General features: G+C 42.9%; 1 protein-coding gene across 1 annotated transcript in view; it reads left to right on the forward strand.

The window, feature by feature from the left end:
• Nucleotides 1-18292, forward strand: part of CDK8 (cyclin dependent kinase 8) — a 218225-nt gene extending 199933 nt beyond the window's left edge. The window contains exon 13 of the mRNA XM_085621614.1: nucleotides 17066-18292. Coding sequence (XP_085477740.1) covers nucleotides 17066-17191 — 126 coding nt within the window. The 3' untranslated portion in view covers nucleotides 17192-18292. The remainder of the gene's footprint in view (nucleotides 1-17065) is intronic.
• The last annotated feature ends 918 nt before the right edge of the window (nucleotides 18293-19210 follow it).

The following is a 19210-nucleotide window of genomic DNA, read 5'->3' on the forward strand; positions in this document are numbered from 1 at the left end:
CTCACGCTGTGCTTTTTTAGATGAAGTGAACTTAATGTATTCACCAGATCACACACCTCGTCCAACATAGTTTTAATACAGTGTTAATTAGGTTAATGTTAATGTATTCTGAATTGGTGCTTTGTATCGTATCCATTTTCTAGTAACTGTAACTGACTGTTAAGCAGTCGCATAAGCAGGTACATGATGTTATGGGAATCATAAGAACTGAAAATGTGCACCAAGGTGCTTATGTCATTTCACATAAACCAAGCTGTTCACTTCCCTGCTTTTTCCCAAAATGCAGCATCTGCATCAGAAAGAACACTAAGTACTGTCAGACAGTCAGTAATGTATTATACAGATTAGACAAAATCAGTGCACCAACTTTAATTCATTATTGTGGCACAAACTGTTTGGAAGACCAGTAGCAAAGGCACAACTTTGAGAATTACTGTTTAGACAATTGTTATCCTACTTTTTATCCGGAAATCCATTAAGCGCAAGACCACACACTCCGAGGGAAAAAGGTGCCTCTGTAGCTTTCATTGGAAATTCTGCTTTAGCTGACATGTGAGCCAGTTTACATGGTGATTCATACATACCTTAGTTAAAACATTAGTGTGTGAATGTACAATCAACATAACGAGCAGCAGTGGGGCAAACCGTGTTAAAAGATCTCTTTTCTACGGTTCATGCTTCCCAGCCAATGCCATTGATCAACGATAATATGAGTTGTACACACTCTGATTATGTAGCATGCCAAAAGTGTTGACCTGCAGTATGCCATATGTGGGAAGAGTTTTGGTGTCGTAGATGATTGCTCAGAATTATATCATGCCCTGACTTTATTGCTGTATCTAGTTAAAAGCGCGTGTTGTGAGTGTGGCCGACGTGGCAAATGTTTAGGTGTCATGTGTAAATAAGTAGTGGAATACAGTATGTGTTGCTGCACTTAAGCATGACCTGGAACAAAAAGTAGTGTGACGGCTCCAAATGTGGACCTGCCTACTGCCCTAAATGAGCAAAGGTTACGGTTCTTTGCTTTGTTAGCTCCTAGCGGTTTTGCTCAGAGCTTACTGCCTTACCCATGGGTGCAATTAAACAAGTCCCTGGTACTATTTCCCTGATACTACTTACCAGGATGATGGATACTCTTGACCAAATTAATGGCTTTTATTCAGCTACTGTTGGATTTCCCACCTTGTACCTTCAGGAAAGACATGGCTTGGCATGTTTGGGCTGAACTGTTCCCATGAGGCACAGGGTCAGACTGATTTGCATATGGCCATGTCTGAACTGGGGTGGTGGAGTGAGCTAAAGAATGATGATGGATTAAACCCAGAACAGTTGACTGGGGGTAAGTGTTTGATTTGCTCAAACGCTTTGTCCATCATCCCCTTTGGTATCACCAAGACTAGACTAGCAATACAAATCATCTGCCCACCAGTGTGATGCCCCCCTGCTAGGGCCCCTAGGCAGCCAGCGAGAATTGGACACCAAAACCAACTGACTTTATTTTTCCATGTCTTTTTCTAGCTGAGCCACTTGATGATCGAATAATGTGAGTGGTTCTAGGATTAAAAGTCACTGACAAACATAATGCACCATTGAATGTTATGTGGGGATATCCCCGCCCCATGTACTTCTTTTCAATGTGCTGCCCTTCCCTGGTGCTCTCATGTTTTTGGGAGAGAGCAGCTTGTGTAGGACAGCTCCATGTTCTGGTCTGCTGTTTTTATGGGGTTTTTCGGGGGATGTCTGTAGTGCACCTGCTTTCATTACTTTTGAACAAAAGGTACCTCCTTTCTCCCTCCTGCCCCACCATCTTTCCTCCACATTGCGCTTTTTTTTTTTTACCTTTATGCATCTGCCCCGTTCTGTGCTCCTGTGTCAAATTGCAGGCATTTAAGTGCCAGATAGGAACTAAGCTTTTTCCTATCAAACTGAGGCCTAAACTTCTGCCCTGACCTCCTGTAAGTATCCTCAGCCCAAGAAGCTTAATCTCCCAACATCTCTTAAGACGATGATGCAGCAGGAACTGAAATTGGGATTCACAGCTGTGGCTAAAGCCTATCTTTTTGGCTAGTCAGCAGTCTACCTACAAGGTCCTCCATTCTAACATTCTCATAGGCAATATATTGCATTCTCGTGAACTCTTCTGTACGAAGGGACTCCAGCATGGACTCTTCAAGCTACCTAGCATCTGCAATCTTTAAACTGGTCTCCTACTATGAATATTTAAGACTTCATCGGGTGTTGTTAGTCTTGAAAGCAAAGCGATTTGAAGTTACATTGCGCAGCAGAGGTGCTGCGAGGTCCCTGCGTGGAGATGCTCTGCGCAGCAGCGGTTCCAAGAAAGCTGCCATAGGGATTCGAGGTCCGTGTGTGGAGCTGCTCTGCGGGGTTTCCGAGGAGCTGCGGTGGCGATGCAAGGTCCATGCGTGGAGATTCGTCATGCAGCGGCAGTTCCAAGGAGCTACGGTGGCGATGCGAGGTCCATGCGCCAGAGATGCTTTGCACAGCAGTTCTGATGCAGAATCTTGCAAAACAATGCATTGCACTGCGTCTGTTTTTCTGGAACCACAGAGGGTTAGGTAGAGCACCCTTAGTCCCACTTCCAAGGGTCCACAACTAGGGTAGCACCACTTGGCAGGGTAGGACTCACAGCAGACAGAGTCCAGGTGCTGAGCTCAAATTGTTTGTAGCCTTCTGTCCCTGAGGCTATGGTCAGGAGGGAAGCCACCTACCCTTTGCTGTCATGCTGGTGGTCCTGGGTTCAAGATGCAGGTCCAGTCCGTTCACTCACACAGCAGGGCAACACAGCACTCCTTCTGAGTCTTCCACACGTCCAGAGGTGTAATCAAGAGTTTGGTCTGAGTGGCCACTTTTTATACCTGGTTCCCGCTTTGAAGTAGGAGAAGGGTCTGGAGGGATGCTTGAAATTTCCTGCCTCCCTGCCCTAGCTCCAGATTGTCTGTCTGCGTTAACAACAGACTAGTGTCAAACCCTTTTTGAGTGTGCTCAGCCTGAGCCTTTGTGATATGCAAGTGAGGTGCCCCACTCCTCCCCCTCAAGACAGAGGTGGCCCATCAAGCCAACCCTCATTGCCCTTTGTTTTACTGTCTGGGAGCAGTACACAAAGGCCAGCTGCACCTAGACCTATGACCCAGTAAACAGGCTGCAGACACCACATGGTTAGGACAAGAAAATGCCAATTTTCTAAAAGTAAAAAAGAACAATTGATGGACAGAATGTAGAACAATGTCATACATTCACCCCAGTACAGAGATCTGGGCCTAAATCCATAGTTTATTTGCCCACCATGCCATTCCAGTTTGAACCCAGCCATATGCAAATCATCTGTGCTTCATGGGAACTGTTCAGCCCGAACTGCCTGTCCAGGTCCTCCCTGGACTGGAAACAAGCATTTTAGGACTTGTTTCGGGGTTTCACCCATTTTCAGCCAGGATAGCTTGACTCCAGTGGCATGGAGAGCACGGGACCCACGTCTGGGCATACCCGTCCCACTCGGGGTGACAAATTCAAAAAGAACAATTGATGGACAGAATGCAGAACAATGTCATACATTCACCCCAGTACAGAGATCAGGGCCTAAATCCATCGTATTTGCTCACCATGCCATTCCAGATTGTACCCAGCCATATGCAAATCAGTCTTGACCATGTGCCTCATGGGAACAGTCCAGCCCGAACTGCCAGGCCAGGTTCTCCCTGGACTGGAAACAAGCATCCTAGGACCGGTTTCGGGGTTTAACCCCTCATCAGCCAGGATAGCTTGACTCCAGTGAGCAAAAGAATGATGGATTTAACCCAGATCTCTTGACTGAGGGTGAATGTTTTGATTTGTTCTACATTCCGTACATCAATTGTGCGTCTTTTGCTTCCTCGCCCTAAGTGCGCTGGGTATGCCCAGACGTGGGTCCCGGGCTCTGTGTGCCACTGGAGTCAAGCTATCCTGGCTGATAAGGGATGAAACCCCGAAACGGGTCCTAGGATGCTTGTTTCCGGTCCACGGAGGACCTAGCTTGGCAGTTCGGGCTGGACTGTTCCAATGAGGCACAGGGTCAACACTGATTTGCATATGGCCAGGTCTAAACTGGGGTGGCATGGTGAGCAAAGGAATGATGGATTTAACCCAGATCTCTTGACTAGGGTTGAATGTTTTGATTTGTTCTACATTCCGTCCATCAATTGTGTCTTTTAATTGCGATTTAAAATCGAACGTCTCCTTTAAATACAGCTTTAAATTACAATTCTTTAGACACCAAACTCGACATTCCTAGTTGCTCCCAATTGAAAGTTATCACTTATTATATGTAATACGTTTACCCAATGTTATCCTATGGGAGAGGTAGGCCTTGCAGTAGTGAAAGGCACAGTTGAGGATTTTTCACTACCAGGACATGTAAAAGTTAAAACTGCATGTGCAACGTTTTAAATGAACTGCACTCTGCCTGCTGAGCTGCTTAGGGCTTACCCTAGGGGTGACGTGTTAAAAAGGAAGGTTTAGGATTGGGAAAAGGTTTATTTTGCCAAGTTAAAATGGCAGTGTAAACTGCACACACAGGCTGCAGTGGCAGGCCTGAGACATGTTTAAAGAGCTCCTGGAGTGACTGGGACAATGAGTGCTGCAGGCCCGCTTGTAGCATTTAATTTACAGGCCCTGTGTATACTAGTACCACTTCACTAGAGACTTAGAAGGAAATTAAATATGCCAATTGGGTGTAAGGCAATGTTACCATGTTTAAAAGAGAGAGCACAAGCACTGGCTAGTGGTGGTAAAGTGTATAGAGTCCTAAGGCCAGCAAAAGCGAAATCCGCAAAAACAGGAGGCTAGAAGGCGGAAAGGTGGGGAGGGACCATGCGAAGGATATCAGGACCAACCATATTCATTGAAAAATAGTCGATCTTGTCACATGAGCAATCAGCAAGGTGACTGCCATTTCCTTTGGTAGCTGTGTCTGGGTCAATTTTAAAACATGTAATAGTCTTTTTGTTTTGTCAGTCATGGTTGATGGTAGTGCTGACCCACTCACACCCTCCCTCCGTTTTTTTTCCTTAAACGAAGAAAGTGTTTAATGACTGTCTTTTCACCAATGTCATTTTTCTAAGTGGGTTGTATGATTTCTGTTAAACCTCTAGAACCAGTCACACTAGCATCCTCTGAAATTTACTGATTTTTCCTAGTTTAGGATGAGCCTAGCAGTATTTGCTTCAAGTGAGCTGGCAAACTTCTGGAGATCTCAAGAATCACTTTGTATGAGGTTAAAAACAATTGCATGCCATCTTTCATGGGCATTTTTCTGGAGCATTACCAATTTTCAATCCTCTGTCTTCTTGGGTTACATTTTTTAGATGTCCTCTATTTATGATCATTGGTTGGTGGTATCATCCCCATTAATTCTAATGCTTCTCTTAGGAGCTTTTCTATTTCTGAACTTTGAAAAGTTGCTTGGTGTTAAGTGTAGGTAAGAGATTGTTGCAATTAAAAGTTTTATACAACCGTATATTTGCAAGATCATTGTTTAGTGCCCAATGATGTACCCATACAAATCTGATTCTTCACAGGTCTGAATTTCCTAACACCAGTTGAGAATTGATTTTTTTTTTAAACTCAAATGTATAAGAGCATTTTTTTATTCGTTTTTAATCATTTTGTTAACCACAGAATCCAAAGCTACAATAAACATTTTTCCACAATATCCTAAAGAGTTGAAGTGTTCTCTTCCCAGAACCAGCTGTATATATTCTTCAAATTAAGCATTGCGACTTTACTGTTAGACACTAATCAGATGCGACCTATACAGGTAATGGAATCATTCCTAGCCAATGTTTGGTACAGCGAATAACCAACACACTATTACTTAGAAACTCCCCTTCCCACCTCACCCCACAGCTTTGGTCTGTCAACTCCAGTAAAGACCATATCTTCACTACAATATATTTCAGCGTTTAGTTCCCTAAAACAAAAAACAGTCATCAATGTTATCAACACGTGCCAGGACAGCTATGGAGACTGTAGGTCTAATGGTCTGATTTGGTTTCTAGTGCTACTAAAATTATTTCCAAAGATTCCATTGATGGGCCTTTGATGTTTATTCTACGTAGGTCCATCAAAGTGGCTGCTTCTGCCCATGTCCATTTCACAACATCCTGCAGTCACTATCATAATTCAGGAGCTTTACTTGCCTACCATTTCCTTGTGATATTTCTTTTGGCAATTACCTTTGCCAGGTCAATGAACTTTCATGTTTGCCTCATTAGTTTTGGTCTGGGAATGTGCCCAACTCAGATGTCTAACAGCTTCATGGAGCAATCGCACTGATATGCTGCTGTATACACTGTGTATTAATTATTCGTGTAGGGTGAACCTAGCTGAACTGAAAGGCAGTGGTTCTCTGTACTTGGTCAAAGGCAAAAGTGTAGTCAGTTTTTGATGGAAGGGAAGTTGGGTTCATAGAACCGATGTGGACTTTTAATGTGTCATGTCATAGTGTTCTTTTAAGAGGTATCTCTTCCCTTAATTTTGAGCAGGACTATGGCGATTCAGATGAATACAAAAATACTTGCCAGGTCCCAAATGCATAGATGGTGCTGATCTATTCCTTTGGTTTTTGGTTTTTGAACTTCTTTGCTCTAGTTTGATGGTGTCCTGTCTTCTTTTTTGCCCAGACCTACCAGACGTGCTGAGCTTGTCAGCAAGATAGGTGGGGTGCCAGCTGTGATCACTTTGTAGATGATGCAGCTGGCTTTGAACTCTGCAGATGGCAAGGTGGGACAGTAGGGATGTGTGTGAGCAACATAGAGGGCACACAGAAGCAGAATGGGGATGTAAATATGTGAATATACATCTATGTCAACCATACCTCTGTCATACCATTTGCAACATATTTTCTCAGTCCTACAATCTGTATGTTATTGCAACCCCCTGAAAACTCTGGAATAAAGTGATAACCTTGAGATCAGCAATTTCGTGCAATGGCTGATTAGTTCATTCTGATTATATATTTTTTTGTCCTGTGCTCTTTTATCCTCAGCATGTTGATGTTTTATCCAGAAATGCAATTCTCCTTGGAGGCTGTTGTTGTCTTTAGGATTTGTATAGCTTGTCACCTTATCACGCTGCCTTTATCTTTGTCCAAAGTTTTTACAAGTGAGAACGTTTGCAAGCAACAGTGCATGTGTTGAATGTTTCCAGTATGTAAAGCATTTGTTGATGTGCATGATGACCAGAATTGCTTTGATCAAGTTACAACAAGCCTTGGCTCTGTGGCATAAGCTTGATAGTGTCCAAAGAAGGTTATATGTGGAGTGGGGAATGCAGCTTGTTGTATGGATGGAGATGTGCGTGGTGATAGCTACTGTCTATTATACCATTTGGGTGTCGTGTGAGGGCTAGAAATGGGCTGCAAAAGGTTTGTGCTGAACCTCTGCTGCAGATGGGCATACACATTTCAATGGGAGATGTGTTAAGGATGAATGAAGCACATGTCCATATTTCCCTCCATAAAGGATTTTGATCACAATTCAAATGTTAACTGAGAATAATTGCCCAGAATGCAGTGTTGAGCTGGGATGGAATCCCCAGGTTTTAATTTTCCCTCTAAAAATAAAGGGGTTTGTCAATTTTGTAAATGCATTTAGTGAATTTCCTAGTTTAGCAGATTACAGTTTGAGAAGTGATCCTCCAACTTGAGCCTTGTCAAAACTGAGGACACAAGTTGGCTCTTGGAACAGAGACTCCATCTGGAGGTGTAACAGCCCCGCTTTGGTTGGAGACATTTTGCTCTATCCCTTTATAGACACACCATTCATTGTGAAGGTCTACAAAGACATTTGATGGCACTTGTAGTTAACAAAATGCTTTTAGGCCAACATAAGTAATGATGCAGCAGACAATTTTTCGTCGTCTTACATGTTATGTTAACGGTAATTTGTAGAGCGCAGCTATCACTCCGAGAAGCATCATGGCGCTAAGCGGATCGCTTGATGAACTGGGTACCTGAGGGTGAAGGAATGAATTAGATAAGTACTCGGCATAGTGCGGCAGGAGCTGTAAAGATCCAAGTTTTCAGGGCCTTCCTGGAGAAAGTTTCTGATTGGATAGAAAAAAGGTGGTTGGGGAGTTGGTTCCATACTTTGGAGCCAATCACTGCGAGAGATTTTCCCCCTTTAGAGACACATCTAAACACTGGGGGTTTTAGCAAATTGGCGTTGGATGATCTAAGAGTACGGTGATGTACATTGCGAGCAAACTTGGGCCGGAGACAGTGAGGACCTGATGAGTGAAAGATTCTGAAGGTGATTATCAGGATCGTGAACAGGATTCTTTTATGGATTGGGAGCCAGTGTAATGCTTCCAGAGCACACCGGAGCAGTAGGCTGCTCGGGTAGAGACTGTTGGCTTAGTTAAATACATGAGAGCATAAGTCATGGTGACTTGAAATAAAGGAGAGAATTCTAGGAAATGGAATAACAGTATAAGAAGTCTTTGGATCTGGTTGGATGCTTTCACCAATTGTTAATGTTTATTTGAAATTCAGGATGACCTGAATCCTCTGTAGAATTTTTAATGGTGCAGAATAGACCTCCTACTCTTTAGGTTAGTTCAAAACAAAGTCCAGTGCCACAAGTCATCATGTTACTTCTGGACCAAGGTTTGTTATTGTTGAACTTTTAAAAGTAACGTTTGAGGATGGACTGGATGCCATCTTAATAGTTGTAGCATTAAGGCCAAAATTGTATCTAGTGGGGAAGGGGGTTTATGCCCTTAAGGGCACTAGAAGGAACTGGTGTGGAGGAAGAGATGAGGAGACAGATGTAAGAGGCAATCTGATAAATGCTTGGAGATCCAGTGAAGGTCTTGTCCAGGTTGTCAATCTTGAAATGCAATGGGGGGGATTGGAATGGTGCATTGTGTCAAACCTGGTAAAACCTCCAAGAGGAATAGCATCTTCTTTAGCTTCTTTAGTATGTATAAAGGTCATCCCAAGTAGCGATGTGGACAATTCAACCCAGTGTTGAAATTAGAACTCTCTAACTCAAAACTCTGTTCGAGTGTTGTTGGACTAAAGATAGGGGAATTGATTTTGTAAAGCTATATTTTGGATCTATTTTAAGCATAACATGCAGATTTGCATTTGTGTATAGTTCTTTGGGATATTTATACAAAGTACATACTTCTTCATCAGAGACTAACTGTCCGAGATATTCAGCTGTTGTGGGATAGAACAGAAATACCCCAGACAGGAGATTTGATTATTTGATAGGTGATTTGACCACACTTGTCAACACTAAACACATTACAGCCCAGTGGTGGAAGAGACTTCATGGTTTGTGAACAGGTGAAATCCTGAGGATTCACAAGCTACAAAACCTCCAGGAGGGATTTAGTCTTGACCATCTATAGGAGCCATAGATGCTGGGCTAAGATTTCTTAGCAAGACCCTTCCATGCCTTCTTAGAGCCAAACAGGGAAGTTGCCACAGTTTAGCACATTGCTGCTTTACAAAGCCCTTGCTCGACACTGCACAGAAGGCCAGATTTTGGGTCAATTGTTTGGTCACTTGAATAAAATGATGCATGAGAGAGGTCCATTCCCTCTAAAGATGGCCGTGCTAAACAAACAGTTGCAAATGAAAGAATACAGTACCAAAGGATGGATGTACAAAAAAACGCAGCCTAGAAAGAGTTATTGCAAGTTTTTCTTCCTATTGACTTGATGCTAATCTTCAAGTTTGGTTAGTTCTTCGTGCATCTAAAAACTTGTTTTTAAGGCACTCTGTTTGTGTATATATTTTTGATGATATCTGGCAACAGATAATGTCTGTCTCTATTCTAGGAAAATGGTGGGTTTGACTACCATAAGTTCCTGTTTGTATTTAAGCTATGCCACTTTTTTCCACAGCATGAACCTTTCTGCCAGCATGAAGTGTTTTCTTAAATGTAGAAATAATGGCAAAAATGTTTCCATCACTATTGTATCTGGTACATGGTGGGAGGAATTGGCATGTTGTAACAGGGTGCAGGGCCTTGGAAAGATACAGTTTTATCTTTCAAGCATATGAGGCCTTGCACCAGGACTGGTATCTTTTTCTAGTCAAGTTGAAACCAGCACTTCTTCACCCATCTCAACTTGATGCGCATTTCAACAGCATAGAGTGTTAATTTCTCGATCTTTAATTTAGGTGACTTGTATTAGTATGGTTGTGATGTGAAAAAAGGGTTACACATAGAGAAAGCAGAGGGCCGTTGGCAGGCACAGTTTTGTCCCAGACAGAGCCTTGAGCAGAACTTGACCACCTAGAAGGCCAGAAGACTTTCTGATTGCATTCGTATTCAATATGGACCTCAACTTTAAAACTGTAGACATGTTAGATGAGTATGGTCAACCATAACTGATCTGTCTATGGAGGGTTTTATGAGTATCAAGTACATTTTGGGTATAGGAATCGGAACCTTCTGGAGAATAGTTTGTTTGCGGCATATGAGCTGTGGATCACATGCTTTGCCTCCTCCTGCCATCTAGTGTTGGGTCCAGATGTTTGCACGTTGTTTTTCTTTGAAGAAGTTTTTCCGGTCATGAGGTAGGTGACTACTCCTTTCGGTGATAGTGCGCATGGGCATCGACTCCAGTCTTATATTGTTTTTTCCCGCCATCGGGTTCAGACGTGTATTGCTGCGCTTCGGTTCAAAACCGTTCTTTGGGTTCCCCTTGGTGTGCAATCCACTCTACCCACGTTGGTATTGTTTCAAATGCGTATCCCACTTCTCCGCATATCATATCCATTGAGGAAAACCTCTATTTCGATCGGAAAACTTTGGGTCCACCTCACAGTCGAAGGAACGTACTCCATTCAAATTCTGTGCTCGGTGCCATGCGAAGTATCCACACACCGACTCTCACGAAGTGTGAAACTTGTGCTTGTCTCCGGAGCGCAGCGAACAGGACTGCGACGCGTGCCGATCGTTTCGATTGAAGAAAACGCTCAGCGATTATCGTGCTTGATGTCGCGAAATGCAGAGTCAAAACGTCTAATACATGCCGGACATCTTCGGGGAAGGATCCGAGCACGAATTCGACACACAAGGGGCCGAAGAAGAACCAGAAGAACTTGCATCAATTCCAGAATTGGACTCCGAGATGAAAGAAGACTTATAACAAGGTTAATGTCCCATGAGTACCGAACACCACTTGCCCAAAAATCCAAATCAGCCCTAACAAAAGGCTTCGGTTCCACTCCCGCCTTCGGGCCATGGTCAGCACGAGAAGATGTTTCTGATGCCCTGCTCTCTGGCTTAGCACCTAAACACGTCGCTAAGCCTTCCGGCTCGGGATCGAGTCGGCCAAAGTCGGGCACCGAGCCGAAACCTTCAGGCTCGAAGCTGAAAACCGCTTCGGAGCTGAAATCCTTGATACCGAAATCAAAGACAGCTTCGGAACCTAAACCTTCTGCGCCAAAAAGTCACTCCATCCCGGCACCGAAATCCACAAAAGGTACTTTATATAAATCCAGATGCAGGACATTTCCTTACTAAACCGCCTCAGAAGCGCAAACCTGAATCAGAGGACACACTTTATCATATTCCTTTAAAGAAGAAGAATGTCGATACTAACCCCTCGCCTCCTTCACCATGTTCTCCTGCACCACCTTCCCCACCATTAGAGCATTTACTCATTACACCAACTAACTCTCCACCACCTGATGATGATGGAGATGGGGGGGGCGGGGGACAATATTTTACCGATAGATCCCTGGAATGGTTTCAACACTGATTCTCCAAAAGATAATGAGCCAGATCTTTACCCTGCAAAGCCTTCCCCTCCTGACGATAATGTGGGATATCTAGAATTACTTGCGAGAGCTGCAGAATATCATGGAGTACAGTTACACAAGGAATCTCTAGAGGAAGATTTCTTATTTGAAACGCTCAGTACAGCACAAATTGCCAGCCAGACTTTATCTATGCTCACAGTTATGATGAGACATGCCAATGATAATTTTTAAAGACCTTATGTGCGCTCGTATTCTTACCCCCAGAATAGACAAAAATATAAGCCTGCTCCCTCTGATCCAGCTTTTATTAAAGGGCAGTTACCACTAGACTCTTTGGTTGTCTCTAATGCCCATAAATGGGCCAATTTACAAACTACAGGGGATGCTCCCCCTCCAGACAAAGAGTCAAAACTGTTAGACACCTCTGGTAAAAGAGTAGTCGCCCAAGCAGCAAATCATTGGTGCATTGCCAACACCCAGGCTCTACTAGCCTGTTATGATACAGCACACTGGGATGAAATGGAGCAATTGCTGCAATATCGCCCAGATGAGCACAAAGCAGAAGCTGAGGATTTAGTGCAGGAAGGTACGCTTATCTCCAATTCATCATTTAGATGTGCTTTAGATGCTGCTGACACCGCAGTTAGAGAGATCAACACTAGTGTGTTATTAAGAAAGCATGTATGGTTGAGGATTTCTGTTTCAAACCTTAAGTCCAACAGTCTATTTTAAATACTCCATTTGACAAGCTCTACAGTCTCCTTCTAATCGTGGCTCCTTTGTCGCTCCTTCTATCGTGGAGGGTCGAAAACCATGTCCTCGGATAATTCAGCTGCCTCGTACAAAGGCAACAATCAGTCTTCCCCTATGAGAGGCTTCTTTAGAGGAGTATACAGAGGTAACCATGGCAAAGGTAGGGGTAAAGGTTTCACACCACGTAATTCCCCCTCCCCTAACAAGCAGTGATTTGCCTACACTCCCCCCCCCCCCCCCCTTCCAATCATTTAACCCCTGCCGGGTGACGTCTTCTACAATTCCTCCCCATTTAGCAATCTATCACCACAGACAAATGGGTGTTAGGAATTATCCAACATGGTTATTGCCTGGAGCTTACCAACAATACTTCAAACATTCCACTACGCTCTCACAAAATGTCACCAGAAGATTTACACCTACTCGAACAGGAGGTCCAGTCTCTCTTGTTAAAAGGCACCATAGAGCCTGTACAGTTACAATATCAAGGGTCAGGCGTGTACTTCCTGTATTTTCTAATTCCCAAGAAGGACAGTTCCTTGAGACCTATTCTAGACCTCAGAGAACTAAACCACTACATATCATCAGAGCATTTCCACATTGTGGTCCCACTTCTACAGCAGGGCGACTTTTTGTCTATTCTAGACTTAAAGGACACATATTTCCACATTCCAATTCATCCCGCTCATTGCAAATACCTCAGATTCATGATAGTGGGTCATCATTACCAATTCAAAGTACTACTGTTTGGAGTCACCACTGCTCCCAGGGTATTTACCACATGCCTGGCAGTAGTCGCAGCCCATCTGAGAAGACTGCAAATCCACGTCTTCCCATACCTGGACGACTGGCTCATCAAAGCAAGCACTAACCAAATGTGTCTCCAACACACTCAAGCCACAATTCACTTACTACACCAACTAGGGTTTACAGTGAACGCGTTGAAGCCTCATCTACAGCCTTCCAACACACAAACTTATCTAGGAGCAACGATAGACACTCAGAATGCTCTAGCCTCTCCCAATAAAGCGAGAATTCTCAGTATTCATTCCCTTCTCACTCAGTTTCAGCCTAACCAATCATTACCAGCAAGAGTATTCATGCAACTGCTAGGAAAGATGGCATCTTGCGTGGGGAACAATTACGATCAAGACTTCACATGCTTCCCCGTCAAGAATGTTTAGCAAGTCAGCAGGGTCAGTTGACCGTTCTAGTGATGGTAGATGGCCGCACCCTTCGCTCTCTGCAGTGGTGGAACCCACAACATGTATACAAAGGGCGGCCCTTTCTCGACTCTGTTCCACAGACAGTGCTAAAAGCAGATGCATCGCTCACTGGTTGGGGTTCTCGCCTACAAAATTACACAATCCAATGGTTATGGAGTCTAAAGTACAAGAGTCTCCATATAAATCACCTAGAGCTACTAGCAGTGTTTCTAGCGCTCAGAGCTTTTCAGTCTCACCTCCTGGGCAAAGCTGTCCTAGTCCGCACAGACAACATGATAGCTATGTACTATATACAGAAACATGGCGGGACACTATCATGCCTAGCAGAAGCCACTTGGAAATGGGCTATACACCACAAGATTCATCTCCTGGCAGCACATCTTCCAGGAGTAAACAATCAGGTTGCAGACCTTCTCAGCAGACAGAGACAGCAAATCCACGAGTGGGAACTTCATCCCCAGATTCTCCTCCCCTACTTTCAGGAATGGGGATTTCCTCACATAGACCTGTTCGCCACAGCTCAGAAAACAAATTGCCAAAGCTTCGCCTCCATGTTCCCACACCCTCTCCCCAAAGGCAATGTCCTATGGATGAACTGGTCTGGGATATTTGCCTACGCTTTTCCGCCTCTCCCACTCATTCCGTTGGTAGTTCGAAAGCTCAGACAAACATCCCTCAAACTGATTCTCATAGCTCCCACATGAGCACGTCAACCTTGGTTCACCACCCTGCTGAAGCTCCCAGTAGTTCCACACCAAAAGCTGCATCTCAACTCCAGTCCCCTCACTCAGAGCCATGGAGAAATCAAGCATCCAAATCCCAAAGAACTCAACCTAGCGATTTGGCTCCTGAAGTCCTAGAGTTTGGTTATTTACATTTACCACCAGCCTGTATGAATATCGTAAAAGAGGCTAGAAAGCCTACTACTAGGGCATGTTATGCATCAAAATGGAAACTGTATCTATTGTAACAATAACCATATCCATCCCCCTTGATGCTTCGGTGCAAAACATCATCTGTTATCTCTTACACTAACCTGGACCAGCCTAAACAACCATTCGCTTGCATCTAGCAGCAGTAGCTGCATACTTACAAAACAGATAACGCTTATCTCTATTCAGAGTACCAGTGATTAAGGCCTTTATGGAAGGATTAAAGAGAGTGATACCACCAAGAGTCCCACCTGCACCAGTATGGAACTTAAACATAGTCCTTACAAGGCTAATGGTTCCACCATTTGATCCAATGCACAGGTGCCAATTACAATTCCTCTCATGGAAGGTTGCCTTTCTTATTGCAATCACTTCCCTAAAGAGAGTTGGTGAACTTCAGGCACTAACTATACAAGAGCCTTTCTTTCAGCTTCACAAAGACAAAGTGGTTCTTCGAACCAATCCCAAATTTCTTCCTAAAGTAGTTTCTGTTTTTCATATCAATCAATCAGATGAATTATCTATGTTCTTTCCTCAACCTGATTCTATAGCAGAACGAGCTCTACACACATTAGATGTTAGACAAGCTCTACTATATTATGTGGAAAGAACAAAAGAACTTCGTAAGACAAAACCGCTTTTTGTTGCTTTTTCGCCACCATACAAAGGCAAACCCATATCTAAATCGGACATTGCAAGATGGATCGTGAAATGTATCCAAACATGTTATGCAGAAGCAAAAAGAACCTTGATAATACCCCATAGAGCGCATTCCACCCGCAAAATAGAAGCTACTATGACCTTCTTAAGGAATATTCCCCTGGCTGACATCTGTAAGGCAGCAACATGGTCTACACCACACACATTCACCAAGCACTATTGTGTAGATGTGTAGAGGCAACAAGCTAATGTAGGCCAGGCAGTACTTAAAACACTTTTTCAAACAACTGCATCAGCTACAGGTTAGCCACCGCTTTGGGAGTGTACTGCTGTATAGTCTATGCAAAGCATGTGATCTGCAGCTCATATGTCTCGAACGGATAATGTTACTTACCCAGTAACCATCTGTTCTTGGCATGTAGAGCTTTAGATTCACATGCGCCCACCCTTCTCCCCGGGTAACTATACCTGTTGCAGTTTTCTTACTTTACATACATATGCATAGACATCTCTATTCTACACTTACTTACTCCATTCTCACCCTTTGTTGGAAAACAATCTAACAATGGAGTCGATACCCATGTGCACTATTACTGAAAGGAGGAGTCACCTACCTTGGGCCTGGAAAGACTTCTTCGAAGAAAAACAACATGTAAACATCTGGACCCAACACCAGATGGCGGGAATATGCAAAGCATGTGAATCTACAGCTCTACATGCCAAGAACAGATACTGGGTAAGTAACATTATCCTTTCTAATTGCCATGATGAGAACAGAGAAAAGTAATGACCCTACAAATGAAGTTATGAATTTCTGCATGTGCAGTCTCTGTTGTCTGTACTCCTGGAGTACTTTTCATTCTTCCCATATATGGTGGCCTTTGTCTTCGCCTTAATTTCATAGAAGAGCATGTAAAAACTTGAACTCTTATATTCACTGTTCAAAACATTTTTACCACCCCCTGACCCCTCCACCCCGACCACCCCACCCTCCAAAAAAAGCATTCAGTGTTTGTTTGAAACAAGTTTATGAAATGGGAGGAAGGTGTTCATTTGATGTTGTTGATCATTCATTTAATCGTGGTGTTGATTTACTGTGATCGTAATGTTGAAGTGAAAAGTAGCATAATTTTTTATGAACTTTGTTAATAGCCTAGTTGTTGGCCGTGCCTTTGGCCTAATATATATTTTTCTCATATTGACCTATTGGCATTTACTACGTACAACTTAATATCTATAGTTCAGGGTTCTCCAAAGTTTGTCCTGAAGGGCCGTATCCATGCCAGATTTTTAGCATATCTCCATTTAGATAAATGTAGTCATCTTAAAATTCCGGCATGGATCTAGCCCTCCTGGACCGGTTTTGGAGAAACCTGCATATAGTCTAGTGAGTAGGATCAATTATGATGACTTCATTCGATGCTGTATTGATTATAATATGGTATGAAGGAAGCAAGGTTAGAGCATTGAGATCTGTCTTGAGTTAGAAGTATGGGTATATATAGTCAGCCTAGTTACGGTACCATACCTCTGCATACTGATCAGTACATTTACGAAAACTGTTAAACTAAGCTAAAGTTTATTCAAGATCTAAAAATAACATCACAGTTTTCTCTTTACCATTCATGGGATTGCACACAATTTATTTTGTCTATGGACTTGTAAAAATTGCTTCTTGTAAATGACTAATACGTTCTGTATCTTATCATTTCTAGCGTTCCAATCCACATGCTGCCTATCCTAACCCTGGACCAAGCACGTCACAGCCACAGAGCAGCATGGGATATTCAACTACCTCCCAACAGCCTCCACAGTACTCCCATCAAACGCACCGGTACTGAGCTGCACCTTAATGTCCATGTACTGTCACTAAAGCTGCAGGACTGACCATGCAGCTGCCTGCCTGGCTTGGACCATATGAATGTACTGTACAACCACACCTTCAACGTGTCCATTTGCCAGGGTCCTCCACTTTTCACATAACGGAGTAGTGGTTCCTCAGTCGTAAAGATTTGGGGTTAAACTTGAATGAAAGTGCTCGAACAGTTTGTGTTATGGGTATGCTACTTCCATCGTTTACTTGACCTGGTTCAGGCTGACCATTGGTCAGCGACAGTCTGTAGCAGTTAAAGCTGTGAAATGTGACGGAGCAAGCGTTTTTGTTGTATGTGTGGTGACTTCTCTCGATGTAACAACATTGTCTGACCAATAGTATCCAGACTACTTCAAATAATTTCTAAAGCATATGTATTAACATGACAAGAAAAGTAAAAACACAATCACCATGATTAATGAAGACAAATTTGGTACAGTTTTGTGATTTTCTTTTTGCGCATGTTGATTCATTTTTCGCATCCATTGATGTTAATGACCAACAATGCTGCAGGAGTACTTTAGATTAAAAAAAATGCATTTTAAGTTTCTCAAGAGCCTCCCAAAGATTCATTTTCATCAAACAAGGTATTGTTTTTCTTGGTTAAAACCTGTCACTAGACTGGTTTTACAGCTGCTACAAGATAGTAAATGCATCCGTTGCAATTGAGCTAAATCCCTAAGCTTAGACAAACTAAAATGAGTCTATGTCTCATCTTGCTGACATGAGCATGTTTTGGAATTGGGGAAGCACAGAAGCCTTCCTAAAGGTGAGTAGCACCCGCACGTATGTTTCGTCATGTTTGAAAGCTGGCTTGGTGTAGAGGATTACAGTTGTATTTAGTTTTATTCTTTTTTTAAATTTGTCCGCACAATTTCTAGGGTGTCCTTAAGACAGCAAAGAAGGTGTTAAGTAGATCCTTTGAATTTACAAGGAACAGGACTGTAACATAACAATGTACTGTATCAAAACTATTTTACATGAATGATGCAAGTATTCTGAATTAAAAAATGACATTGTTAAAACAAGGTGTTATGTAATAAATTTATTTTTCATAAACCCGAAAAAATCGCTCTTTTGTTTGCATTTCTTTGACGATTTGTTCTACTCTGAGTGTAGTTGGATGCTAAACTCACGGGGTACGCATTTTGCACAAATAATACTTTGCCTTTCGGCTCTCGGTGCTTCCTAGCTGATTGGTAGCCCTGCTGCAAATTTCTGAAGGCAACTGCCGTATAAAGAGCCTGCAACGGTAGCAGCTTCTTTCACCTGGGCTCTGTATGGCACTTTTCTACTTTGGTCTCCCTAATGGCTCCCTAAACTTGTTTCACACCGCAAAAAGAGCGCATGGGACAATTGTGCTGCAACGTGATCACCTTGATGGAAGGGAATCCTGTGGTCTGCTGTATCGGGCGATGAAGAGGTTTGCGCCCAATTGATACTCAATAACATCACATGCAAATGGCCCATACTCATTCACCCAGTTCTTGAAATCCCTGTTGCGCGCGGGGTTCAGGTTTAAAGACGTTGATCAGTTGTTTACTTTACAGGCTCATATTTTTGACACTCTAAATACATGACTGATCATGCACACCAACTCTTTCCTCTGGTCGATGGACCAATAGTTGAGAAGTTGATGGTAATAATAAGAACTATCTATCTATCTTGTCTAAATAATCACAGACTCTCTGTAAGATTAATAAAGGTTATCGAAAAATAATGAGAGAAGTGCTCTTTGCATACAGGTTGACAAAGCAAACAAAGGTAAATTCACGTGGAGAGAAAAAGATCATCATCAAATGCAAACAGTGTCATACTCATATCATACAGCAAATGCATATGAAGGAGTGGATAGGTAAAGAGACATATGTTTCAGTGAAAAACACATTTGCAAATAATTATGCAAAGTACGAAATCATGTAGCTATACTAACCCAAGAGATTCAGAGAAATATTACACCCCTGGCCATGGAGATAGTGGGGGATTC

This window comes from Triturus cristatus, chromosome 8 (genome assembly GCF_964204655.1).
Source record: "Triturus cristatus chromosome 8, aTriCri1.1, whole genome shotgun sequence".
NCBI classification, from domain to species: Eukaryota; Metazoa; Chordata; class Amphibia; order Caudata; family Salamandridae; genus Triturus; species Triturus cristatus.